Source organism: Protopterus annectens, chromosome 13.part0, assembly GCF_019279795.1.
Source record: "Protopterus annectens isolate FY-2018-M chromosome 13.part0, PAN1.0, whole genome shotgun sequence".
In the NCBI taxonomy this organism is placed as follows: domain Eukaryota; kingdom Metazoa; phylum Chordata; order Ceratodontiformes; family Protopteridae; genus Protopterus; species Protopterus annectens.
The window spans coordinates 1,009,262,700-1,009,276,577 of NC_056747.1; the positions used below are offsets into that span (position 1 = coordinate 1,009,262,700).

A 13,878-nucleotide genomic window follows, 5' to 3' on the forward strand; every position below is an offset into this window, starting at 1 on the left:
GAGTGGGATATTTACCCTTTCCTCACTGCAGTGCACCCTCGGATTTAGAATATATAGTTAGCGGGGGACAATACCAAGTTCAATTACCGGCATTTTTGCTCATGTGAGCGTTCGCGGTTATGTCTTTTTGTGCTTCTAATATAGACCCATATTACTTTATTTACATAACTATTATCTGAAGACAAAATAGAAACCAGGTACATGATTTATCAGAGATGAATGAAGAATTTGTAGAGGAACTGGATACTCTTTTGGTAATGCTGCAGTTACCACTAGCAGAAGAAAAAGTAAACAAATTTTAGAGATGTACTGATGCTGACTTTGAAATGCAACTACTAGAAGATGTTACAATGAAAGGAAGACTTGAGCATGTTTCAAGGAAGAAATAAGTTTCCAGTGCTTAATGTTTGTGACTAACAAACTTATTTTCAATCAAATAGCAAAACAAATGTGTTAGAGGATATTTATTTTTATTGATTTATTTATTTTACATTTGTTTACCAGGAAAGTCAGACTGGGCCAGAAGCCCATTTTCAGGGGAGGCCCGGGGAGAAAAGCTACACTATAAAAATTAACAGCTTAACAGTTACAATTACAGTAATAATTTCAAAGTAACAAAGTGAAAGGCAGATCTTGTGTACAGCAATTAATACATACAAAAAGACAGTACAATAAAAGGTAATGTGAAGGACATGAGTGGAATATCTAGAGAGACAGTATCAAGAGTGACATTAAATAGTGGAAGAATATGAACTGCATATGGCAAAGGCAAAGTGCAAAGAAACAGCAAGACATACAGGGTATCAGTCAGGAATGACTCATACAGAATATATAGTACAGAGATGTACCATCTACAATGCGTACTATAACAAAAACCCACACACATGGATGGAGAAACTAGGAGGGGCATGCTTGGGAAGAATAGGAAATTGAAGTAGTGAACTGTTATTGGACTTTTGTAATAGCCATAGACTGTCTATACTAAAACCATGTTCAAACACAAGGATGCTCATATGTGTACCTGGTTTCACAGCATGTTGGGGAAAAGGTCAATGACAAATTTTGCAGTCATGTCATCAGATACAAGCTGTATATTATAGACTCTATGGGCAAGAAAAGTACTGAGGTGGCAACTAATCACCACTGGGTAGTGAGCCAGATCTGATAATGTCTAGTTAGTGCTTTTGCACTGGATGAGGTCAAATTTCACCACCAAAAGAGACAGATTTTCCTGTATCCCAGAGAAGGTTGGGGACAAGGAGTCCAGTTGGACCTTGTACAAGATCTCAGTATTAAACTCTCTGTTTATACTACTCTGACTGAATTCATTGATTTCTGCTTTAATGTATATTTTCTGTATATATTACTGTAATCAAACAAACTAGATTCCTGCTTTTATGTATATATTCTGTATATGTTACTATATTTACTATCTGTAACACAGTTTCTGCTTCTGTACTAATTAATGTTTATATTTTTTCTGTATCTCATTGGAGCTTTTCTCCCTGGGCCTCCACTGAAAATGGGCTTTTTTTAGGGCCAGTGGACTTATCCTGGTAAACAAATGCAATACATAAATAAATAAATAAATAAATAAAGCAGCAAGAAGATGTGGCTAAATGTTTAGGGCTTGTAGGATGATAATCTCAGGACATGCTAGCAGACACCGGCAGTAAGTGAAAATTATCAAGTCAAAGAAAAATGTCTTCCACGCAATGTTAGTGGAAGATTCTCTGGATCTGGCTAGCAGGTCTCAAGATTCCAGGAAGGAAGCTGCTGTGGCAGTTACAGAAACAAAGGCCTGTGTAGAGAAGGAGTATGGTGAGGACATTGTGAATTACTTCTGGGCAACCATAAAGAGATTCTGGCAGACCACTTGGCAAACCAGTAGAGGCAGGGGGGACACTGCCCAGGTTGTTCTTTGCAAGGGTAGAGAACACTGACCTCAACTGGGAACATGACTGGGAGGGGGAAAGAATACTTTGAGGAACTCCTGAATATTGTGGACAATCCCTTGCTTGAGGTGGCAACGCCAGAAGTAGCCTGTGAAACTGGATCAAGTTCTGTAGTTGAGGGAAAGAGGTGATTAAACAGCTTTGAAGTGGCAATGAATGAAATCTGGCTAGAAATCTGTTGGCACTGGAAGTTGTGGGGGTATTATGGTTAATGCAGCTTTTCAATGTTGTGTGAAAGGTATTTCGGGATTTTCAAACTGGGGTGGTGGTCCCCACCCACTTAAAAGCAGTGAAAGGAGTATGCCTTTCATTACACAGGGACGACAGTCATCAGCTTTCTTGGGAAAGCCTACCTCATGATACTGGAAAGGAAACTCCATTCAACAGCTGAGTCTCCTGATTTAGCAGAAGCTATGTAGCTTCTGTCCTGGTTTGTGGAAAACTAGATCAACTCTTTCCACTTGCATGAATACTGAAGAAGTCAAGGTAATTTTTCACTCTTTGTTTACATGCATTTTTCTAACTTGGAGAAGGCACACAACTGAGTACCTTGGAAAGTATTTCTGGAGGTACTACAATAATATAGGGTTCCAGGGCTCCTGTTGCAAGCCATGGAGTTTCTCTACCTGTGAAAAGAGAGTTGTGTCTGCATTTTTAATGTTAAGTTGAATACATACAGGATGGGCACAGGATTCTGTCAGAAAACTGCCCTGTTTCCTCTCCTGTTCATGATTTTCATGGAGAGGATATCAAGATACAGCCAAGGTCTGCATAGTATCCAGTTTAGGAGCATGAAGGCAGCATCTCCACTGTTCCCAAATTATGTTTTTTGGGATCAAGTGACTGTGATCTGCACTGTGCAGTGAAGTAGTTGAAGCAGTTCACTGTCAAGAGTGAAGTGGTTTAGATGAGAATCAGTACTTCTAGATGTCATGGCTCCTTCACAGAAAAAAAAAACTGGACTGCTCATCACAGGTGAGAGTGAGCAGCTACCTCAAGTGAAGGAGTTTAAGTATCTAGGAAACATGTACATGAATGGTGGTAAAGGACATCTGCAGATTGACAAGCACACAGGTGCAGCTGCAGCCTTACTGTTGAAATTGTTCAGGACAGTGGTGGTAAAGCAAGCGCTGAGTCTTAGGATGGAGTTCTGAATTTACTACTCAATCTATGTCCACATCCTCATCTATGAACAAAAACTTTGGCTAGTCAGAGAAGGCAAGAGCAGAGAGCAGAGATACAACTGAAGAAATTAGGTTCTTTTATAGGGTTGCAAAGCTCACCGTCCAGGACAGAGCAAGGATATTATAAACCTAGGATGACATTGGACCTCAGCCACTGATCCGACATGAGTCAGCTGAGGTGGTTAGGCATCTTGTGAGGACAAACCCTGGGCAACTCCCACAGAAGGTGTACCAGGCATAACCCACTGGGAGGAAGCCTTAGGATAAAACCACAACATGACAGATAGATTGGGTCTCTCAACAGGCCTGTGAACAGATAGTCATCCCCCCAAGTATGCTAGTAACTGTTGCTGGGGATAGAAAAGTATGTTCTGCTCTAACTAGCTTGCTACTACTGTGATCCTCACCAGGATGAGTTTAGAAAATGTGTGAATGGCTGGGTAGATGGAAAAACAATCCAAAGGAATAGATGTTAGCAAGCATACCATTTCCAAATCATCATGGAATTAAGTGGGCAAGGATTTATTCCATTTAAAAAAATATATAAATGCATATGTGTGGATTACTCTTCCAAATTCCCTGAAATAATCAAAATGTTATTAAAGTTTATATCTTTGAGATGGGGATCTTGATTTTATCATTTCTAACAATGGTTTGAAATACAAAAATCAGGAATTTAGAAGATTAGTGCATGAGCAGGAATTCATACATATAAAGTCTAATCTATACTACCCTCAGTCTAATAAGCAAGTACAGGAAACTATCCAAACAGGGAAACCTAGTTCTGTGGTGCAGGGATAAAGCCTTGACTATGACTTTGATGAACCAGTCTGAACAGCAGCTTGGGCTCTGGAATAAATGGTCTGGGAAAGATAGGCATGAGTGATGGAAGCCATTTTGCTTATCCCTTGGTTGTGGGGTGGGTAGAAGAGAGATAGACTCCAGGCAGTCAATTGCCATCATGAAAACAAAGGCTTACAGAGCACTAAAAATGGCCCCAACAAAGGACATGTGCATGGCAATCTCAAGACAGCTGTCATTATCATGTGGATATTGAAGCATGCACACATGTGGGGTAAGGGAGCATGCTTTATAGTGATGCAGGTACTCATTATCAGCTACCAAAAGAAAGGTCCAGGAAAGCCTCACTGATGGGATGCTGGCAAGGACACAAACCATCTTCATGGCTGCCTAGAAAATGGCCTTTTGGCTGGCTCTCTTCCTCACACTGTGGACACCACAGTGGCAAAAAGGAACAAACAGGCTCAAGACCACTAGAAGGAGGCTTGATCATTGGCAAGTATGGGGACATAAAAGTACCTGGAAAAAATATCCAAGCACTATAAAATCATGGAAAAAAAAAAGTAGAAAAAGCTACAGGATTGTCTTTTGCAATTTCAGAATGTAGGAATATTCCACCTTAGGGTCCCAATTTATCATTAGCTCAAAAGTTAATGGATACAGGGTTGAAGAATAGTCTTTGACTATTCTATGTTGACACTACTGACGCTTGAAAAACACGAAGTAAATGAGATAATGGACAGAACTCTGCTGAGATATCCGATACTGTGTAGAGTCAAAGCAATGATACCCTGCAAAATTATGCTGATTTATTCACATGCTTAGAAAGTTTATCAGAAAAATACGGCAGACAAATAAAGCCATAAACTATGCCAGTGACACACACTGCTTGTAAAATAGCACACTCTACCTTTTCAAGAGTTTCAGCTACTCCACTTGCAGTGGGGAATAAACTGAACTTCTGGACATAAAGTTTCCAGTTTTCTGCTAAACCTTATAACAAAAGCATTCCCAGTGGTTGCTGCTGAGCCACGTTTCTGTTGAGATAATTCTGTACTTCCAAATACACTCTTGAAAGCAAATATCTTTGTTTTCCCGCCTTTCCTTGACTAGAGTAGTCCATTATACAGGCTTTGCTGTATTCTGGACTTTGGGATAGTTCCTGTGTTGCCCATTGCCTTACTTGGAAAGAAGGAAGTTTCTTTGCTCACCAGTGAGAGTCAGGAGCCTTGAGCAGCCTATCTGTCCTTGAAGGAGTGACCTCAGCACAAGATCTGGTAGTAATTGGTCGATTTGGACCATTTCTAGCTCCTTTGAAGTTCCCTGTTTTAAAATCAGCTTCTGAGCGTTTTTTTCTGACTATACCACTCAGCAACAGCTCCTTGTGGTCCTGCAGAGTGGTGCTAGCAGCAGAGAATTGAAAAAAGCAACTACTTTCCTGATTTAAGTATATTTTTGCTGTTTTACCTGAGCGACCTTCTTTTCTTGCTTTAAACAAAGTTTTAACTGCTATATTACCTGAATTTTGCGTTTTACATTACCTGCACTTAAGATACAGTTTGTTTAAGTTTGTTTGTTTAATTTAACTGTTGAGGCTGCCCACTAAAGTGTGCTAGCCTGTGCATTTAATATACTGTTGTTTCCTTGCGTTTTTCTGTAGTTTTCTCACAAAAAAACAAAAAATATCTTTGTTTTCCCGCCTTTCCTTGACTAGAGCCTGCCCAATTTGGCTTTGTCAAGGGCAGATCCTGCCTTTTGAACTTGGTCGACTTTTTTGAAACAGTCACTAAGGCCATTGATGAGGGTAAGGCAGTTCACACAGCCTACCTTGACCTTGCAAAAGCCTTTGACACAATACCCCACTCGGGCATCATAGACAAACACACCAGCTTAAATGTAAACCTATATGTCACGAGATGGGTTGCAAACTGGCTCAAGGACAGAACCCACAGGGTCAGAGTTGCTGGAGCTATGTCAGACTCCAAGCCAGTCAGAAGCGGTGTCCCACAGGGCTCAGTCCTGGGACCCCTCTTGTGCGGCATTTATTTTTCCGAGGTACAGGCAAACATAGGAGGATTGTGGCTGACAAAGTTCGCAGATGACTGCAAACTGGGCGCCATAATTGATACTCCAGCGGACACAAACATCCTTCAGAGAGGCCTCATAGAAACGGATAATTGGTGCAGAGCCATGGCGTTAAGCTGAACGCCAAAAAATGTATAGTCATACCTTTGGGAAAAACAAGGTACCCACAAATTACCACATAGGTGGTAATCCATTAAGTACGGAAGAGGTAATCAGGGACCTAGGGACCCAGGTTGACAGTAACCTCTCATTTGACACTCACATTGCCAAAGTGGTTAGGAAGACCTTCTATATTGCCCACCTTATCATGAAGGGTTTCACATCTAGATCAAGAGAGGTCATTGTGCCCCTGTACTCTTCTCTTATCAGGTAAATGATTGAGTACAATGCCCCATTTGGGATGTATCTTACCCGACACCTGCAGATATTGGAAAGACCCCAAAAGTTCCTCACCAAGAGGATAAAGGGTCTTAAACATATGTCATATGCTGCCCGACTGAAAAAACTCCAGCTCTATTCAGTCACATACCGCCTACTCAGAGGTGACCTGTGCCTGACGTACAAGGCCATGTCCAATCCGGAATTAATGGACATGCTCCATCTCAGAAAATCCAAATCCATCAGAGCCACGAGAGCAAGAGACTTAAACCTCAACACAGAAATAAATAGGACGTGCTGGAGGGACAGATTAATAACCCAGAGGCTCCCTACACTCTGGAACAGAATCCCAATCCATGTTAGGCAGAGCCCCTCACTAACTCTATTCAAGAGAAATCTTGACGAGTGGATGGGAGATCGTAGGTTTACCCCAGGGGTCATCTCTGTGTCACTACTAGACAGAGGCACAGCAAACTAAACCCTAAATGGGAGTAGTATTCTCATCCTAAGGGGTGGTGACAGCCACACACACTCTGGCTAGGCTTATAAATGCCCTAGGGAAGATAGCCTAGTACGAACCTATGAACCTAGAGTAGTTCATTATACAGGCTTTGCTGTATTCTGGACTTTGGGATAGTTCCTGTGTTGCCCATTGCCTTACTTGGATAGAAGGAAGTTTATTTGCTCACTAGTGGGAGTGGGGAGCCTTGAGCAGCCTATCTATCCTTGAAGGAGTGACCTCAGCACAAGATCTGGTAGTAATTGGTCGATTTGGACCATTTCTAGCTCCTTTGAAGTTCCCTGTTTTAAAATCCGCTTTTGCACGGTTTTGCGCGATTGTGCGCATAGCGCAGCGGCGGTTAAACAAGTTTAAACTATTTCTGGCTCCGCCAAGTCTGCTCTTCAGTTTTTCCCTTAAAACAGCTCTACTTTCAATACAATCAGTCTATTCTCTATTTAATAAGCCCAGCACTTGCTCCTAAAGCTATTTTACAAAAGTAAAGCACTCTTAAACTAAAGAAAGCACTACATCCACCTACAATCCCCGTGAGAACCCATTTCCTTTTAGGTCCTTTCTAACTCAGTTACACAGCAATCCCTTGCACTATTCTAGCATGTCGAGTGGTAAATTACTGGCGACCTCTCCTGTTCAGCTGGTTAATCTGGGAATCTTGAGGCAATGTTACAACTGCCTCATGTACACAGACAACCCTCTCCTCCTCCCAACAAATACAAATACATGCAAGAGATGCAACTATATAGCCAAACTGGAGGCTGAGCTCTCTCGACTCAGGACTGGCAAGACCAGTCAGGAGGAGAAGGTAACCACACACACCACAAACCCAGTCTCACACAGACCTACCACAACTGCAAACCAAACACATAAACACACAAAGACATATTCGGGGGCTCTAATTAAAAATCTACCAAAACAACAGAGGTTTCCAAAGCAGACATCCAAGAAACCACCACCTCAAAACACAGCACATGCAACACATATTTCACAAAGTCACTGTGCCAAACAGTCACAGCCCTTAAGGCCAAACACCATGCCAGATACACTTGTAATAGGTGACTCTATAGTCAGACACACTGACGTCCCGCTCACCAGACTGAACAAGGAAAAGGTAACAGTGAGCTGCCTGTCGGGCGCTAGAATCCACCACATAACACAAGCACTCAGGTCACTCCAAAGCAAGTACAAATATGACTCAGTCATTGTCCATGCCGGCGTGAATGACCTGAGACGTACCTCCCTGGACTACATGAAAAGAGACATAGAGGAGCTCTCCGATTATGTAGCCCAGGCTGGTATGACCCTGACCCTGAGCAGCATCTTACCCTCACCAAGAATGATGCCACAGTACAAAGACAAGATGATCAGCTTTAATAATTGGCTTAATTACTGGTGTCATTCTACGGGGATCCAATGTCTGTCTACCTGGGAGGACATGCTTGACAAGCCACACTGCTTCGCAAGGGACGGCTTGCACCTGTCACCCCTAGGCTTCCGGATATTGGCAAAGGCTCTTGCCACCCTCATAGTGCCTTTTTTAGGCAAGGCTCAAAAAACAAACCCACCTCCCTAGAAAATAAAAGTGGAAAAAAACTAAGGGTAATGCTGCTCAATGCCAGAAGTCTAAACCTCAAGATGCAGGCTCTCGAAGCTCTCCTCAGTATGGAGAGTATTGATGTCTGTGCAGTGACAGAAACCTGGTTCAAGGCTCCTGAGAGCACCCCAGCACTACCAGGTTATACCTCATATCATGCTTTTCGGCCGCAAAACTTGGACCGAACCACAAAGGGAGGGTGAGTTTCCATATTCATCAAAGACACCCACACCTCCAGGTTAGTGGCAACGCACAAAGCATCGGAGACCATCCACGTGCAACTAGCCATAGGCAAAACTGCCATACAATTTGTAGCATGCTACAGACCACCCTCCCAAACTCAGGAACCCCACTCAGCCTTCCTGAAGACATTGGAGAATATGAATGTCTCACCAAATACCATCATATTGGGAGACTTCAACTACCCAAACATAGACTGGGAGCATTACTTAAGCCCCAACACCCTAGCCCAAAGGTTCCTAGAATTCATAAACTCAAATGCAATGGAACAACTAGTCACCACTCCCACAAGAGGAGATAATATACTAGACCTGATCATCACAAACATGGGGACACAATGTTCCACACCAGAAGTATACCCCTCACTAGTGAGATCAGACCACAAACTAATCTCACTGGAAATCCACATCCCACCCCCACCCCCAGCGCAAAAGACCACAGTGAGAAACTTCTCAAAAGCCGACTTTACACTTCTTAAGACTGAAGTGGTATCCTTCAGGCCCTCTGGGCCAGCGGAAACCACACCCACACTGCTGAATCCTTTTTAAATGCTTTCTACGAACACCTCCAAGAATGCATGGATCATGCAATCCCAAATAAAACCAAGACCCTTTCCACCAAAGGCAGGCATCCTGTCTGGTGGACCCCAGCCATAAACAAACTTTATAACAGGAGGAGAAAACTACTACAGGACAGAGCAAAATCCCAAAAAGGGAAGGCATCTCTGATCAGTACTAGCAAACAACTACGATCACTCATAAAATCATCCAAGGCCAACTTTGAGAGAAAAATCGCAAAAGACACTAAAGATAATCACAAGGCCTTCTTTAGTTATGTTAGAAACCTGGGTGGAAACCCCCAGATATGCTCAGAGTTAGTCCTAAATGACAAAAAATACACTGAACCCACAGTTATTGCCAACATACTGGCAGACAGGTTCAGTGCAAATTTCTCCCCTCCCTCCCCCCCAAAAGAAGAAATATCTATCCCAGCTGAATGTAGCCTCCCTGACATCTCAGATGTCCAGGTGAGAGCCGCCCTCTCCAAAGCTAAAAACACAGCATCAATGGGACCAGACGGTGTCCCGAGTTGCGTGCTACATGAACTCCAAGAGGAACTAAACTCGCACATAAGGATGCTGTTTAATCTTAGCCTTACTACAGGATATGTACCCAAAGAATGGCGTAGAGCAACAGTGGTTCCACTCCACAAAGGAGGTGCTTCTACAGACCCTGGAAATTACTGCCCCATAAGCTTGACGAGCCTGGTCTGCAAATCTATGGAGAGGATCATTATGGAACTCATAAACAAAGACATTGGGGACCTACAGACACTTGATCCTACCCAATTTGGCTTTGTTAAGGGCAGATCCTGCCTTTTGAACCTGGTCAACTTTTTTGAAACAGTCACTAAAGCCAACGATGAGGGTAAGGCAGTTCACACAGCCTACCTTGACCTTGCAAAGGCCTTCGACACAATACCCCACTCGGGCATCATAGACAAGCTCACTAGCTTAAATGTAAACCCATATGTCACAAGATGGGTTGCAAACTTGCTAAAGGACAGAACCCACAAGGTCAGAATTGCTGGAACCATGTCAGATTCTAAGCCAGTCATAAGTGGTGTCCCACAGGGCTCAGTCTTGGGACCCTTCTTGTTTGGCATTTATTTTTCAGAGGTAAAAGCAAACATTGGAGGTTTGTAACTGACAAAGTTTGCAGATGACTGCAAACTGGGCGCCATAATTGATACTCCAGCGGACACATACATCCTCCAGAAGGGCCTCACAGAAATGGATGACTGGTGCCAGAGTCATGGCCTTAAACTGAATAACAAAAAATGTATAGTCATACCCTTTGGGAAAAATAAAGTACCCACAAATTACCACATAGGTGGTAATCCATTAAGTACGGAGGAAATAATCAGGGACTTAGGGACTCAAGTTGACAGTGACCTCTCATTTGACACCCACATTGCCAAAGTGCTTAGGAAGACCTTCTACCTTGCCCACCTTATCATGAAAAGGATTCACATCTAGATCAAGAGATGTCATTGTGCCCCTATACTCTTCCCTTATCAGGCCCATGATTGAGTACAATGCCTGATTTGGTATGTACCTTACCCGGCACCTGCAGCAGCTGGAAAGACCTCAAAAGTACCTCACCAAGAGGATCAAGGGTCTCAAACATATGTCATATGCTGCCAGACTGAAGAAACTCCAGCTCTATTCAGTAGCATACTGCCTACTCAGAGGAGATCTATGCCTGACGTACAAGGCCATGTCCAATCCAGAATTGATGAACATGCTCCACCTCAAAAAATCCAAATCCATCAGAGCCACGAGAGCAAGAGATTTGAACCTCAACACAGATATGAATAGGACATGCTGGAGGGACAGATTCATAACTCAGAGGCTTCCCACACTCTGGAACAGAAACCCAGTCCATGTTAGGCAGAGCCCCTCACTGACTCTCTTCAAGAGAAATCTTGACGAGTGGATGGGAGATCGTAGGTTTACCCCAGGGGTCATCTCTGTGTCACTACTGGACAGAGGCATAGTAAACTAAACCTTATATATGGGCACAGTTGTATCAGTCTGAGGGGTGGCGGAAGCCACATACACTCTGGCTAGGCTTATAAATGCCCTAGGGCAGATAGCCTAGTACTAACCTATGAACCTATATATACACACACACACACACACACGCGCACGCACACACACACATATTAACTTCTGCAGAAATATTTCCTCAGTTCTTGCAAACATTTTTTTTTCATTATGATCATGTAGAGTTTAGATGGTAAATAAATAACACAGGCATACTCTAAATACCATGCAACTTTATTTTGGAAGTCAGCTGTTAAACTATGCATCTCAGTGAAGTTAGACCACATTTATAGCGCCTGTGTATTATTGACTTACCACCTAAACATAGCAAGTAACAATCTGGCATAGTATGAAAAGACCCATACTGAATCAGGGTACTTCTTTCTCTGTACAGAGCTTGCAATGAGCCAACAGCACCTGTTATTCTGATAAGTCCATATTATAATAATTGTAACAATATTATTTAAAATGTGTACTTCTATCTAGTGATCAGCTCATATCTCAGACTGTATTTGTTAGAGTGTAATTAACTGCACGTAGACGGAACATCGTTTTTACGTTGTTAAATACCGGCCCCCAACACACACATGCACTCTCTCTCATATGGCTACTTGTGGGGCAACAGGCGCAATGGCAGCGAATGTTACCACATACTGTTAATGTAAAGCATAAAATGTTATTTCCTTACTGAAAATAACAAACTAATACTACATGGAAGTTCTGCACTTGTTTTAAAGGAAGCAGCTCCTATCAGAAAGTAAACACACTGTAATTGTGGTCTCTCCATAAAAAAATTGTACAATTCCGACCTGCAGGAGGGTGGCCAGCTTTTGTTTCAAGCTTCTCTTTAGGAGGGGAGGACATCCTTTGCCCAGCTATACAGTATAAGACGAAATAATTGATATCACATACAGTAAAACATTTGTGGTCGATCTATACTTCCTGGCTTTACGACGGGAATCAAAACAACATGTGATCGTTGGGTTATGCCATTCGCTAGAAAGATTAAGGGGGAAGGTACAATGAGATAATGAAAAGCGTTAGGAAAAAGTCGCGTATGCTAGTTGGATTCCTCGTGGGGCGGGGCACTTATTCTAACCTACTAGAGAATTGTAGTAACATAACGCGTAGAATATTCCAGCGAACCGCTTGAGAAGAATCTTGAAAGGTAATATTGAAGGAACGAAGTTGGAGTGGTTTGGAAAGAAATTGGGAAGGGGTTACCCCTAGGGGTGGTAGTTTGTGAATTGTAACTCGTCTATATGTGTGAAGAATGAGGTACAACAATATGCAACGTGACTAGTGTTTTAAACGTTGTATTATTTTGTGTTTGTTGTAACAGAGCAAGTTTAAGTACTTGCCGCGGTTAAATAATTTGGCAGAACGTGTGCTTACAAATGCTGTATCGATCCAGATTTACCTATTCAAACGAACACAGAATATGGTGCATTTATACAAAAGTATTACACTATTGTTCTGAGAATTATAGTTCTGTAAAGGACAGGGGTACGAGCACATACTATGGTAATCTCTAAGCGTAGTACCTCGCAGTTAGTGCAGTTAGTTCTGCGCAGGGGAAAATCGAGTTTGAGTGACAGTCATGCTAATTTCTGCACTGGAGTGACAGACATGCAAATTCCCACATTGTGTATACTGTGCCATCATGTCTTATTTTAATACAAATAGTTCAGTCCTGCTGTTACAGCTTCAGAAGTTGTAATAGCTCACTTTATTTATGCTGCACGTATAAGTACTATTACACAGACTTAAAATTCCGGCTTTGTATTAGAACATTACCCCACCGTGATTTTTGCTCAGGAATGGGTATGGCCTACCTGATAGGGCAATCCCATGTGACGTTGCACACACAATACGGCTGAGTGACAAGCCATGCAGATTATCCAACGACCTGTTGAATGTTCATTCTGAATAGTCCATCTGTGACGGCTTGCTTTCGTTCTTGAAATACGGCTAATCCAAGCTAGTTATTCTGTGTATTCTTTAATTAAGAGATGTAAGGACAAGTTCAAACATTAGCGGGAGAGAAGGGCAATATGTACCCAGTACTTTACACCACCACCTACTGTGGTGGTGGTGCTGCAGTAGCGTTGTTGCCTCAGTTAGACGTTGCCCGTTCGATTCTCAGATTCCTTCGTTGAAGGTTGTGCGTTAGGCCCGGCAAGTCAGCACGTAAAACTCTACTGCCAAACATTAGCGGACCGGAGTTCCGCTGTGGCGACCCCTAACCGGGAAAAGCTGAAAGACACAAACAAACTTTACACCACCACCTAAGTTTGTGCTTTAAATTGCTTTTGCAGGGGGGCAAGCCCCTCTGCACCCCACCTTTCTTAAAAATACTTTTGTGCTTCAGATTGCTTTTGGGGGGCAAGGCAAGCCCCTGCACCCCCCCCCCTACGTTTCTTAACTATAGTTTTCATGACTATCAGCTGTTATTGTTGTCTTTTGGCTTTTCACGGTTAGGGGTCGCCACAGCGGAATTCCGGTCTGCTAATGAG

The 13,878-nt window shown here is 42.7% G+C and overlaps 1 protein-coding gene across 1 annotated transcript in view; it reads right to left on the bottom strand.

The window, feature by feature from the left end:
* The window catches only part of LOC122788080 (death-associated protein 1-like), a 614,327-nt gene extending 601,983 nt beyond the window's left edge, over positions 1-12,344 (bottom strand). The window contains exon 1 of the mRNA XM_044055007.1: positions 12,172-12,344. Within this exon, the coding sequence (XP_043910942.1) occupies positions 12,172-12,226 (55 nt within the window). The 5' untranslated portion in view covers positions 12,227-12,344. The remainder of the gene's footprint in view (positions 1-12,171) is intronic.
* Between the last annotated feature and the right edge of the window lie 1,534 nt (positions 12,345-13,878).